The 15,215-nt window shown below is 43.0% G+C and overlaps 1 protein-coding gene across 1 annotated transcript; it reads left to right on the forward strand.

The window, feature by feature from the left end:
* Positions 1-8,238: 8,238 nt before the first annotated feature.
* Positions 8,239-9,141, forward strand: LOC143785198 (taste receptor type 2 member 39-like). Its single transcript, XM_077273911.1, has one exon. It carries the CDS (start codon positions 8,239-8,241, stop codon positions 9,139-9,141), a length of 903 nt encoding a protein of 300 aa, XP_077130026.1.
* The last annotated feature ends 6,074 nt before the right edge of the window (positions 9,142-15,215 follow it).

Here is a 15,215-nt window from a genome sequence, read left to right on the forward strand (position 1 = left end):
TTTCCATGGCTGATCATAACTATAAAATATAGGATGTTATGGATGGATTTCACTAAGTGTTTATGGTATCATATAAATGGTCTGCAAACAATATGTTTATTTAATTGTAAAATTGCACCCCATTTTAAGCCGGCCCCTAAAGTACACTACTATTTTACTTTCACTGGTATTTTCTGGTGAAAAAAATAACAATATTAGTAGAAGTGGTCATCAGAGCATGTAACCTAACCCATCGGGGGTGGCATGGATTAGGGGTTCTGTTGCCTTCCCTTCTGGCCCATTTGGGGTGCCATTGGCCTCATCTGACCACGGCACCTAAATATATTGCCCTGGCCCTGTTTCAGTCTATCATATTGGTTAAACAAACTGTAATGTAATGAAGGAGGGACATATGTTTGTATCTATTCAAACTTCTACACCAAGGACCTTACACAATGTTTCTTTGAACTGAATATCTGGAGTTTGTTGTGTTCATGGCTCAGACACAAAAACTGAAACTGGAGGAAGCGAAAGTCAACAACATCTTCATTACATCGAGCTTATTAGACTTCATGGATAGCCTCTATAACCTGAATCTTCTGGGGTTCTACCTATCAATAGTCATCATATTAGTTACTGTCTCTGTACTAACGAGTGGCTTTATAGTAACTGTGAATATCCGGGACTGGTTGAAAGGTAGAAACCTCAATCCTGTATATCAGATCCTGGTGGCCCTCAGCATCTCCAATTCTGGACTGACCTACAGTTTTGGAAATTACATTTTCTTTATATCTCTTTGGCCACAGTTCTTGTTAGTGGGTTATACTTTACAATAGTTTTTGCTTCAATGATATTCCTAACCCTCTCCAGCTCATGGCTCACTGCCTGGCTTTGTCTTTACTTTTTTGCTAAGATTATTCATTTTAAGTCTTCCTATCTTGTCAAACTCAAGACAACAATTGATGCGGCAGTTCTGTGCCTCATTGTGTTTTCTGGCGTTGTGGCTTTCTTCAGCGCTTCCCCCGTGCTGTGGTCCTTCATAGTGGTCTTACCATTCAACTTCACAACATGCAATCAAACCTGCCCCTTCCAGATTAACAACATGTACTATACGTTTGCTCTTGGATTTAGTAGCTCTTCTTCTTTGTTCATTGTTGTAGTTTCCACAGACTGTATAGTTTGGTCTCTTTGTAAACACTCTTATCGGATGAAGAAGACCATGTCCAGTGAAGAGTATTCTCGGATAAGGACTCATCGGAGAGCTGCCCGGACTGTAGCATCGCTTCTTCTCATCTACATTGTGTTTTATATGACATATGCCTTGATGACTACATTGTTTTCCTCCAATAATTTCAGCATTTGTTACTGGATCACTGTGTGGATTTCCATCTGCACATCTCTAGCAATATCATCGGTACTAATACTCGGTAATTCCAAGTTATGCCTGGCATTTTATAAAATACTAGATGGTGGCCCGATTCTAATGCATTGGGTATTCTAGAATATGTATGTATATAGCAGCCACATAGTATATAGCACAGGCCACATAGTATATAGGAGCCATGTAGTATATAGCAGACAAATAGTATGTGGCCTGTGCTATATACACTCACTGGCCACTTTATTAGGTACACCTGTCCAACTTCTTGTTAATACTTAATTTCTAATCAGCCAATCACATGGCGGCAACTCAGTGCATTTAGGCATGTAGACATGGTCAAGACAATCTCCTGCAGTTCAAACCGAGCATCAGTATGGGGAAGAAAGGTGATTTGAGTGCCTTTGAACGTGGCATGGTTGTTGGTGCCAGAAGGGCTGGTCTGAGTATTTCAGAAACTGCTGATCTACTGGGATTTTCACGCACAACCATCTCTAGGGTTTACAGAGAATGGTCCGAAAAAGAAAAAAAATCCAGTGAGCGGCAGTTCTGTGGGCGGAAATGCCTTGTTGATGCCAGAGGTCAGAGGAGAATGGGCAGACTGGTTCGAGCTGATAGAAAGGCAACAGTGACTCAAATCGCCACCCGTTACAACCAAGGTAGGCCTAAGAGCATCTCTGAACGCACAGTGCGTCGAACTTTGAGGCAGATGGGCTACAGCAGCAGAAGACCACACCGGGTACCACTCCTTTCAGCTAAGAACAGGAAACTGAGGCTACAATTTGTACAAGCTCATCGAAATTGGACAGTAGAAGATTGGAAAAACGTTGCTTGGTCTGATGAGTCTCGATTTCTGCTGCGACATTCGGATGGTAGGGTCAGAATTTGGCGTAAACAACATGAAAGCATGGATCCATCCTGCCTTGTATGGAGCATCTTTGGGATGTGCAGCCGACAAATCTGCGGCAACTGTGTGATGCCATCATGTCAATATGGACCAAAATCTCTGAGGAATGCTTCCAGCACCTTGTTGAATCTATGCCACGAAGAATTGAGGCAGTTCTGAAGGCAAAAGGGGGTCCAACCCGTTACTAGCATGGTGTACCTAATAAAGTGGCCGGTGAGTGTAGTATGTGGCTGCTATATACATACATACATATTGTAGAATACCCGATGCGTTAATACAGGCCACACAATATATAACACAGCCCAAACAGTATATAACATAGCCCACGTACTATTTAACACAGGCCACGCAGTATATAGCAGCCACGTAGAATATAACACAGGCAACGTAGTATATAACACAGGCCACGCAATATATAGCACAGCCCACGCAGTACAAAACACAGGCCACATAGTATGTAACACTGGCCATGTAGTATATAGCAGCCACGTAGTATATAGCAGCCATGTAGTATATAGTACTGGCCACGTAGTATATAGCAGCCATGTAGTATATAGTACTGCCCACGTAGTATATAGCAGCCATGTAGTATATAGTACTGCCCACGTAGTATATAGCAGCCACGTAGTATATAACACAGCCCACGCAGTATTTATCTGTGTGGGCACCATATCCCTGTTAAAAAAAAAGAATTAAAATAAAAAATAGTTACATACTCACCCCCTGGGATCCAACGGCGTTCTGGCGATGGGCGCGTGGCTGCCGCCATCTTCCGTTCCACTCGCGAGACCTCTTCAGTCTTCTCGGTAATTTCGCAATGCATCTCTGGGACCGGAAGCTGGCGGAAGGCGTGAGCGCATTGTCGCACTACGGAGGGTGAGTATAGCAGGTTTTTTTTTAATTATTATTTTTAACATTAGATTTTTTTACTATTGATGATGCATAGGCAGCATCAATAGTAAAAAGTTGGGGACACACAGGGTTAATAGTAGCGGTAACGTTACCCGCGGCATAGCGCGGTACGTTACTGCTGAGATTAACCCTGTGTGAGCGGTGAGGGGAGTATGGAGCGGGCGCCGGGCACTGACTGCGGGGAGTATGGAGCGGGCGCCGGGCACTGACTGCAGGGAGTATGGAGCGGGCGCCGAGCACTGACTACGGGGAGTATGGAGAGGGCGCCGGGCACTGACTGTGGGGAGTATGGAGCGGGCGCCGGGCACTGACTGCGGGGAGTATGGAGCGAGCGCCGGGCACTGACTACAGGGAGTATGGAGCGGGTGCCGGGCACTGACTGCGGGGAGTATGGAGCGGGCGCCGGGCACTGACTACGGGGAGTATGGAGCGGGCGCCGGGCACTGACTGCGGGGGAGTAGGAGGGACTAATCAGACTGTGGCTGTCGCTGATTGGTCGCGGCAGCCATGACAGGCAGCTGGCGCGACCAATCAGCGATGCTGGATTTCCGTGACGGAAGTTGCCGACAGAAAGACAGAAAGATAGAAGTACCCCTTAGACAATTATATATATAGATTTCGATGTTTTCTGCCATCAGACTGTTGTCATTAAAGGTTGTTATGGGGTCTTCTGAGATACGAGTTGTCGACCATTGATTATTATGTAGCCATATGAGATAATTTGGCTTATTGCAGACATATTGCCTCATTACAGCTTCAATGAAATGTATACCTTGTGAAAAGTAGAAAAATAATGTAGCAACTCAATTTTTGGTAAATGAAATTAATAAAAAAAAAAAATGAAAAAAATGACAAAAATTGCAAAATGTACAATACGAGTTGATTTTGTCATGGAGAATTGTGGAAGCTCGATGTGTTGATATACCGTAGTTTCGTTTTAGCCTATGTTTATTTTGCTTTGTGTTCTGGAAATACTCCATAGCAGTCAGTAATGCGCATTTGAGTTTTAGAGAATAAATGTCATGAAAATGCGATGGAAATCGAATTCATGACCAAATTCTAGCAGATCCGCCATATCAAATGTCATCAGATAGCTCATCGGTGGTGTCAATGCAAACTGCAGTGTGCGCACAAGACGTATAAGAGCAAATAAAAAACATACAACGGGAAAAATATCTCACAAATAAACTCCTGACAGTCCAGACAACAAACGTCTTCACCTATAGAAGAGGGAGAGTTTATCTAAACCAAGTAACTTACCCGGACAAACTACCAATTCAGCTTCCACAGAATCGTGTACAAATTATACCAGGAGAGATGGAAGATCCTGCCCTGCTGAATATCAAAGATAGTCACAGAAAAAATGAAGGAATGGTGGTGTAATGCAAACACGTTTCAGAGTCATTCCAACTCCTCACTCAGGACAATCACAGGAATAAAATGAAGGACTGGTCCATTAATGCTAACGCATTTCAGAGTCACAACGACTCCTTCCTCAGGATAACAATGTTAGGGCTAGCAGAACACACCAAATAATTAGTAAGATGGTATAAGGTGCGTTCACAGCCCGGGGTCCACCGTGCAGAGATGGAACCTGCTGCTGAGTAATGACGGACTATATGGCGGTATAATGTGGATACACACACGGGTTAGCTTCACCCGGTATGAAAGAAGCGAACCCTGTTGTGTCACAGGGCCGCGGTACCGCACAAAGAGCGCAAGCAAAGAGTCACAGAACTCTGCCCCAAGACTCAGAGAAAGAGTTCCTCTAGACCTCTTGCGCTCGACACCACTACTGGGATGTCAGAGTACAAGAGAAACAATAATTAAATGCACAAGAGTGCGTGCAGTGCCGCTCTGGCGGACGCCACTAACCACCCAGACTTGGGTCAGGAAAGCACTCTACAAGCACATGGCGCCGCACTGGTGGTCAGTGCAAACAGACACTGTATCGTGTGCTAGGTGCAGGTAGCACTGTCAGGTGCTAGATAGCAAGCATCCACCTTTCGCGAACAGTCAACAACACTAGGAAGGGGGATGATTAAAGAGCGACAGTCACACATCTACACACACACATTTTCAAGTATACACTAGCCTTTTATAGCAGCAGTGCTACGGGACCTTCCAGATTGGTCCAATAGGAGCAACAGGACCTGAGCATGTGACCCCGACCTCCAATGGGAGGTCGTCCTGTGGGCATGCTCAGTATGGAAAAAGCAGGATGTAGTCCAAGAAAGACCTGCTCGCTGCTGATCAGTGCAGGCTACAAAGGCAGAGCCTGGAAGGGCAGTAGTAACCAGTCGCACAGTATCAGCTTGAGCCAGATGCTGGGACCGAAGACTCCACTGTGGCTGAAGAAGAATGGGAGACCGCAGCAGAGATGGTTCGAGATTCCCCCTGTGCAGAGGCTGGAACTTGACACCTAACAAACCACAGTTAAAAACAATTGATAAACATACATGTGGTTAAATACATAAAAAATTTCAAAAAAGGGGATTGAAAAAACAATCACATGCGATGAAGGATGCAATTCATACATCAAGAACAAAAAAGAAAAACACAAATATAATTTTATTATTAAATAAAATCAGTAAAAAAATCAGTAAAAAGGGAAGAACTATGTATGAAGAAAAAGAAAACTGTGTCCATGTGCGAATTTCCTGAAACATGTATACATGGCGTCGGGTTCTTATGTTTTTCTGGATCGCATGTTACAAAAGTAACAAAAATGTTACTTATTTAACAAATGTTACAAAAATGATAAATGCAGGTAAAATAATTGTAGTACATAGAGATGAAGAAATGTTTTCAAATTTGAATTTGTTAAGTTCAGTAATTTTTTTCCCAAAATTCTGTTCACGGTGAATAAATTTGCTGCAAATCCGGGATACTCCAATTGCTCTGAAAGATGTATAATGCTCTGAGGTCTCCAGGGACTGTATCAAACCCCGTTTAAACTCTTTAAAGGGAAAATAATCTTGGTAATGTCCAATGACTTCACCATAGAGGCAGATAATAATGGGTGGTAAATAAGATGCCGTTTAATAGCACAGAACACAGGCAGAATTTTCATGTTTTCTTTTTAATTAAAAAATGGTCCAAAACTTATCCCTCTTAGTTCTCTGTGACTGGGGAGACCATTCTGAAGAAAACACTCACACTGAAGGTGTCACTGTCAGAGGTAACATCATTTTACTGTGACTGTGCTATGTATACAATAATCCCCTCCACTCCCTCCCCAATAATAGGCTAAGATTGGCCTGGGTTTGGTTGAACTTCTGCCCGGATGGCCAGTGGTAGTGGCAGTGCTTCTTCTGTTGGTAACTATCATATTGTTAGATGTTAGATGTTGTTGTTTTTTCTTTTACACAACCTCAACCACTGAAATCAATTTCCATTGCCGTTTTTTCTTTTTTTCATACAATTTGTAAAACAATATAATTAACTTTTGACAATCTTTCAATCCCAATTATTCATAATTCCCATAAAAAAATACTGTGCCATTAGGACAATGCACAGAGATCAAAATGTGGCAGCAGGCCACAATATAGATATGTCATGTGTGGATATTAAATTGGTAGTAAATTAGTAAAACAGGTGCGCAAAAACAGTCATGTACGGTAAAATGTTTATTTTTTTTTCAACAAAATGCGACTATTTTCCTAAACTTGGCAAAAGAAGATATTCTAGGTAGGTACAGATCCAAACTGCCAGCACCTGCAACCAGGAACTGTCTTGGTCTGATGACATGCACACTTTCTGAAGAAGGCAAAGATAAATGTCTGGATTTTAGGGAACAAAAACAGTATTTCCCTCTTGACAAAAAATCCAAAAACTTAGTACAGTCGCATAAGACAAACCAACACTACTTGTGACGCTAATTTCGGAATTTTTTTCTTTAAAAACTATTGTGCTGCCTTGCTTTTGCTTTCTAGCGCATTAAAAATAGAAAATACAATGTGTAGTTGTAATTGAAGCTACACCATATCACTGATCAAACTTATATGGTCACGCCTGAGGTCAAGTCAGCCTTCCGTGGTTGATGCAATCTTCTGCAATGTGTAAGGCAGCAAGCAATCTTTTGGGGAATCAAACAACTTGAATTGAAAATTGTTCAAATTCTTAGGGACTTGCAAACTTCAAGCAATTCCAATGCATAGTGATTATCATTGCATTCATTTGATTATGTATAAAAGCAGAATAATGTATTAATATAGAATAATAAACATAAGTCCAAAGATTACAAAAAGCTATCCTCGTCTTTTCCTGTTCGGTCACCAGTGTGGTCGTCACTGACCATCTTCAGCACCATCCAGTGACCAAACCAAAGAAAACAGGTAAGAGACCAATATTATATCATTAATGAATTACAGAGTATTTTCATAGCAGGACAAATGGGATTAATTCCAAATAACGTTATCAGATTCTACGTAAAAAAAAAAAATTAGATAATCATTTTGTGTTCATCCTTTTTACAATTTTAATTTGTTATGATGCCATAATTTTTGATAATGAGATTCCAGTTAGTAACTGTTTAAAAAAAAATTTAAAAAAATGTGACTTCCAAAAAACGGCATCTGAACTTTGCTCTGAAATGATGGAAAACACAGAGGAAATAATGGCTAAACATCTGAAAGAGAACAGTAGTTCAACGTACAGCAATGAAATGGTTACTGAATCCTGTATCTGCAGAGTATGCATTTACGAAAATATCAGAAAGCTAATACCAGTCATACATCATGAAGTGTTATCATTTGACTATTAATTTGGTTGGAGGACACATCAACCTCTAACCCAGGACTGCGTTTTCCTCAGATCTGGAGCAGGAGCATCATCCAGATATCTTCATCTTTATACTTCGCTTTTTAGGTAGTTTGTCCTGAGGTTTGGAGTTGAAGATCAGAATATTCTACATAAGCAAAATATCAAAAAGGAGCAGGTATGGTCTGAAAAGTCATTATAGCCTACATCAGAACAACTAGTGAAGATACATCCTTAGAAGTCTGAACGTTCTAAGGTCTATAACGTATGGTATAAAATTCCTTATATCCATATTTCTAACATGGAGATTTTTCCTATCATTCTTCTTCTGGAGACCATTACCGGCCTGTCCTCCAGTATCTTCATAATCACTTGTCTTTCTTTTACTGGATTTCAAAAGCAAAATTTTGCTACACTGAACAGGATCTTGATTTCTCTGAATATCACCAATCTGTTGTACACCATAGTCATGTCGGCATACCTCCTCACCAGCAACTTATGGCCGTATTTCTACAGCAATAGTTTTGTGTTTTACTTCATCTCCGCCATGAGCTTGTACACCATTACATCCACTGCATGGCTCAATGGAACTCTCGGCTTCTTCTACTTCATGAAGATCATACCTTCCCGACCTGGAGTTGTCATGAAGATTAGGAATAGAATTAGTGCCATTGTCTGGAGGTTGATATTGATGGTGGAGATTGTGTCTGTTTCGGGAAGCTTTCTATCAACACTTTTATCTTTTCAAAACTCAAACGGAAAAAACTCAACTATGAATGTCGAAACAATGGAAGAAAAGAGAAGCCGAAGAGTGAAATTTACAGGTATCATCCTGATTCTCAATTGTCTGCCCTTTATTCTAACCATAGCGATGACTTTTACCAGCGCTTGGTTCCTCAGATGGTACAACTGCCAGATAAGGAAAAATAGCGGGACGTTAGCCAACACAAAAGTGAAGGATTATCAAACGGCAGTCCAGACGATGACCGGTCTTCTCATCTTATATACATTGGTTAATATTTCTGCAATCTGTTTTGCTCTAGAAACATTTGCTGATGGAAGTGAAGAATACTGGACATGTGCAATGGCACTGCTGTCATTTCCCACAGGGCAGTCCGCTCTTCTTATCTATAGTAATCCAAAATTAAGGCAAATTTTTAATAAGCTAATCATCTTCCTCACTTGTACAGATTCTGGAGAATGACACTTTCCAAAACTTACAAGTCATCTTCCAAGGATGAGAAACTTCATTTAGAATTCTCCAAAATTTGCAGATTCTACTAAATCCAAATTTTTGGGAATTCAATGTGTGTGCATTAACTCAGCCAGCCACCATTTTGCTGGGTTTGTTTGGCCTATGGATGGATCAAAATACAATAAAATCAATAATCAAAAAATCAAAAATCATGCTCACCTAGCCACTAACTGGTTTCTGCCACCACGGTGCCCTTTCAGCCATTTACTAGAATTCTTAGGCATCATGTCTCCTCAGGGCTTTTGATGTGAACTAGGCTAAGTTGCACTTTACAACATCATGACCTCCTCCACCCCCTGTGACTGGATGGGGCGAAACATGCTATGGCATTATGATGTCAGCATGTGCATTGGCATCCGAAGCACTGGCAAAGAGTGAAATGGAGACCAGGGCTGGAGCAAAGCCAATTGTTGGGTAATATGTGTGTATATATATATATATATATATATATATATATATATATATATATATATATATATATATATATATGTCATGATCTCTGCAGGCAGAGATCATAGCAAGCCTATAGAGGGACAAGCTCTCGGAAGATGGAACTATACTGACCATGAACTAAGCCTGCCGCGCAACTAGAAATAGCCAGGTAGCATTTCCTATTTATCGCTAGATGCCCAGCTCTGGCCTAAGACCTAAATAGCTAGCAGAGGGAAATATAAGACCTGGCTCACCTCTAGAGAAATATTCCAAAGAAGACAGTAGCCCCCCACATATAATGACGGTGAGTTCAGATGAAACAACAAACGCAGCAGGAAAATAGTCTTAGCAAATTTGAGGTCCGCTTACTAGATAGCAGAAGACAGATAGTATACTTTCATGGTCAGCAGAAAAACACTAACAAAACACCATCCAGAGATTACCTTAAACTCTGGCATTAACTCATAACGCCAGAGTAGCAATCCCTGATCAACGAGAGCTTTCCAGACACAGTAACAAAACTTCAGCTGTGAACTGGAACAAATAGGCAAAACAAAACATGGACAAAAGTCCAACTTATCTAGTAGTTGTCTAGAAGCAGGAACAAGCACTGAGAGGCATCAGATAACATTGTTGACCGGCAAGAAACCACCAGAGAAATGAGCTTAAATAGCGACACCCACTACTGATGGAATCAGGTGAAACAGGAAAGAGGATGACAAGTCCAATTCCACAAGCGGCCACCGGGGGAGCCCAGAATCCAAATTCACAACAGTACCCCCCCCTCAAGGAGGGGGCACCGAACCCTCACCAGATCCACCAGGGCGACCAGGATGAGCCCTATGGAAGGCACGAACAAGATCAGAAGCATGAACATCAGATGCATTGACCCAAGAATTATCCTCCTGGCCGTAACCCTTCCAGTTGACCAGATACTGGAGTTTCCGTCTGGAAACACGAGAGTCCAAAATTTTCTCCACAACGTACTCCAACTCACCCTCAACCAACACCGGAGCAGGAGGCTCAACTGAAGGTACAACAGGTACCTCATACCTGCGCAATAACGACCGATGAAAAACGTTATGAATGGAAAAGGACGCAGGGAGGTCCAAACGGAAAGAAACAGGATTAAGAATCTCCAATATTCTATAAGGGCCGATGAACCGAGGTTTAAACTTAGGAGAAGAGACCCTCATAGGGACAAAACGAGAAGACAACCACACTAAATCTCCAACACAAAGCCGAGAACCAACACGACGATGACGGTTGGCAAAACGCTGAGTCTTCTCCTGGGACAACTTCAAATTGTCCATAACCTGCCCCCAGATGTGATGCAATCTCTCCACCACCGCATCCACTCCAGGACAATCCGAGGATTCCACCTGACCGGAGGAAAATCGAGGGTGAAACCCCGAATTACAGAAAAACGGGGACACCAAGGTGGAAGAACTGGCCCGATTATTGAGGGCGAACTCTGCCAATGGCAAAAAAGCAACCCAATCATCCTGGTCAGCAGAGACAAAACACCTCAGATATGTCTCAAGGGTCTGATTAGTCCGCTCGGTCTGGCCATTAGTCTGAGGGTGAAAAGCAGATGAAAAAGACAAATCTATGCCCATCCTAGCACAGAATGCCCGCCAAAATCTAGACACAAATTGGGTACCTCTGTCAGAAACAATATTCTCAGGAATACCGTGCAATCGGACAACATTCTGAAAAAACAGAGGAACCAACTCAGAAGAAGAAGGCAACTTGGGCAGAGGAACCAAATGGACCATTTTAGAGAAACGGTCACAGACCACCCAGATGACAGACATCTTCTGGGAAACAGGCAGATCTGAAATAAAATCCATCGAGATGTGTGTCCAAGGCCTCTTAGGAATAGGCAAGGGCAACAGCAGTCCGCTAGCCCGAGAACTACAAGACTTGGCCCGAGCACAAACGTCACATGACTGCACAAAGACTCGCACATCTCGTGACAGAGAAGGCCACCAGAAGGATCTTGCCACCAAATCCCTGGTACCAAAAATTCCGGGATGACCTGCCAATGCAGAAGAATGTACCTCAGAGATGACTCTGCTGGTCCAATCATCCGGAACAAACAGTCTATCAGGCGGACAACGATCCGGTCTATCCGCCTGAAACTCTTGCAAGGACCGCCGCAGATCAGGAGAAACGGCCGACAAAATTACTCCCTCCCTAAGGATACCTGTGGGTTCAGAATTACCAGGAGAGTCCGGGTCAAAACTCCTAGAAAGGGCATCTGCCTTAACATTCTTAGAACCCGGTAGGTATGACACCACAAAATTAAAGCGAGAAAAAAATAAAGACCAGCGCGCCTGTCTAGGATTCAGGCGTCTGGCAGTCTCAAGATAAATCAAATTTTTGTGGTCAGTCAATACCACCACCTGATGCCTAGCCCCCTCGAGCCAATGGCGCCACTCCTCAAACGCCCACTTCATGGCCAAAAGCTCCCGATTCCCAACATCATAATTCCGCTCTGCGGGCGAAAATTTGCGAGAAAAGAAGGCACAAGGCCTAATGACGGAGCAGTCGGAACCTTTCTGCGACAACACTGCCCCAGCTCCGATCTCCGAAGCGTCAACCTCAACCTGAAAAGGCAGATTCACATCAGGCTGACGCAACACAGGGGCAGAGGCAAAACGGCGCTTAAGCTCCTGAAAGGCCTCTACAGCATGAGGGGACCAATTAGCAACATCAGCGCCTTGTCTGGTCAAATCAGTCAGTGGTTTAACGACATCCGAAAAACCAGCAATAAATCGGCGGTAAAAGTTGGCAAAGCCCAAAAATCTCTGAAGACCCTTAAGAGAGGAGGGCTGAGTCCAGTCACAAATAGCTTGCACCTTGACGGGATCCATCTCAATGGAAGAGGGAGAAAAAATATACCCCAAAAAGGAAATTTTCTGGACCCCAAAAACGCACTTAGACCCCTTCACACATAAAGAATTAGACCGCAGAACCTGAAAAACTCTCCTGACCTGCTGGACATGAGAGTCCCAGTCATCAGAAAAAATCAGAATATCATCCAGATATATTATCATAAATTTATCCAGAAAATCGCGGAAAATATCATGCATAAAAGACTGGAAAACTGAAGGGGCATTAGAAAGACCAAAAGGCATGACCAAATACTCAAAGTGGCCCTCGGGCGTATTAAATGCGGTCTTCCACTCATCCCCCTGCCTGATCCGCACCAAATTATACGCCCCACGAAGATCAATTTTAGAGAACCACTTAGCACCCTCTATACGAGCAAACAAATCAGTAAGCAATGGCAATGGGTATTGATACTTAACAGTGATCTTATTCAGAAGCCGATAATCAATACATGGTCTCAAAGAGCCGTCTTTTTTTGAGACAAAGAAAAACCCAGCTCCCAAGGGAGAAGAAGATGGACGAATATGTCCCTTTTCCAAAGACTCCTTTATATATTCCCGCATAGCAGCATGTTCCGGCACAGACAAATTAAACAAACGACCCTTTGGATATTTACAACCCGGTATCAAATCTATGGCACAATCGCACTCACGGTGCGGAGGTAACGACCCAAGCTTGGGTTCGTCAAAGACGTCTTGATAATCAGAGAGGAACTCAGGGACTTCAGAGGGAATGGACGACGAAATAGAAACCAAAGGTACGTCCCCATGAATACCCTTACATCCCCAGCTCAACACAGACATTGCTCTCCAGTCCAAGACTGGGTTGTGAGACTGCAACCATGGCAATCCCAGCACCAAATCGTCATGTAAATTATACAGCACCAGGAAACGAATAATCTCCTGGTGATCCGGATTGATACGCATGGTTACTTGTGTCCAGTATTGTGGTTTATTATTAGCCAATGGGGTGGAGTCAATCCCCTTCAGAGGAATAAGAGTCTCCAAAGGCTCTAAATCAAAACCACAACGATTGGCAAAGGACCAATCCATAAGACTCAGAGCGGCGCCAGAGTCAACATAGGCGTCCGTGGCAATGGATGACAAAGAGCAAATCAGGGTTACAGACAAAATAAACTTAGACTGAATGGTGCCAATGGAAACAGACTTATCAAGCTTCTTTGTACGCCTAGAGCATGCCGATATAACATGAGTAGAATCCCCACAATAGAAACACAATCCATTCTTCCGTCTAAAATTCTGTCGCTCGCTCCTGGACAGAATTCTATCACACTGCATACTTTCTGGCGTCTTTTCCATAGACACCGCCAGATGGTGCACCGGTTTGCGCTCCCGCAGACGCCTATCAATCTGAATAGCCATTGTCATGGACTCATTCAGACCTGCAGGCAAAGGGAACCCCACCATAACATCCTTAACGGCATCAGAGAGACCTTCTCTGAAAGTTGCCGCCAAGGCGCACTCATTCCACTGAGTAAGCACAGACCATTTACGGAATTTTTGGCAGAAAACTTCAGCTTCGTCTTGCCCCTGAGATAGTGCCATCAAAGTTTTTTCTGCCTGAAGTTCCAAATGAGGTTCCTCATAAAGCAAGCCCAAGGCCAGAAAAAACGCATCCACATCGCGTAACGCAGGATCCCCTGCTGGCAATGAGAAGGCCCAATCTTGAGGGTCACCCCTGAGCAAGGAAATCACAATCCTAACCTGCTGAGCAGGGTCTTCAGCTGAACGAGACCTCAGGGACAAATAAAGCCTACAATTATTTCGGAAATTCTGGAAGCTAGCTCTATTCCCTGTGAAGAACTCCGGCAAAGGAATTCTCGGCTCAGATACCGGAGTATGTACCACAAAATCTTGTAAATTTTGTACTTTCGTGATGAGATTATTCAAACCCGCAGTTACACTCTGGAGATCCATTATTGTCAGGTGCACACAGAGCATACAGAGATTAGGAGGAGAGAGAGAAAAAAGACTGCAGCAAGGCAGACTGGAGGAAAAAAAAAAAAAAAAAAAATTCCAGCAGACTTCTTATAACTCTCCTTTCTCAACCTGGGTCTTTAACACTTTATTGGCCGGTCAAACTATCATGATCTCTGCAGGCAGAGATCATAGCAAGCCTATAGAGGGACAAGCTCTCGGAAGATGGAACTATACTGACCATGAACTAAGCCTGCCGCGCAACTAGAAATAGCCAGGTAGCATTTCCTATTTATCGCTAGATGCCCAGCTCTGGCCTAAGACCTAAATAGCTAGCAGAGGGAAATATAAGACCTGGCTCACCTCTAGAGAAATATTCCAAAGAAGACAGTAGCCCCCCACATATAATGACGGTGAGTTCAGATGAAACAACAAACGCAGCAGGAAAATAGTCTTAGCAAATTTGAGGTCCGCTTACTAGATAGCAGAAGACAGATAGTATACTTTCATGGTCAGCAGAAAAACACTAACAAAACACCATCCAGAGATTACCTTAAACTCTGGCATTAACTCATAACGCCAGAGTAGCAATCCCTGATCAACGAGAGCTTTCCAGACACAGTAACAAAACTTCAGCTGTGAACTGGAACAAATAGGCAAAACAAAACATGGACAAAAGTCCAACTTATCTAGTAGTTGTCTAGAAGCAGGAACAAGCACTGAGAGGCATCAGATAACATTGTTGACCGGCAAGAA

This window comes from Ranitomeya variabilis, chromosome 7 (genome assembly GCF_051348905.1).
Source record: "Ranitomeya variabilis isolate aRanVar5 chromosome 7, aRanVar5.hap1, whole genome shotgun sequence".
NCBI lineage: Eukaryota > Metazoa > Chordata > Amphibia > Anura > Dendrobatidae > Ranitomeya > Ranitomeya variabilis.

Excerpts from the sequence above, each read along its gene's own strand:
- LOC143785198 (XM_077273911.1), top strand. The coding sequence starts at position 8,239 with ATGGAGATTTTTCCTATCATTCTTCTTCTGGAGACCATTACCGGCCTG.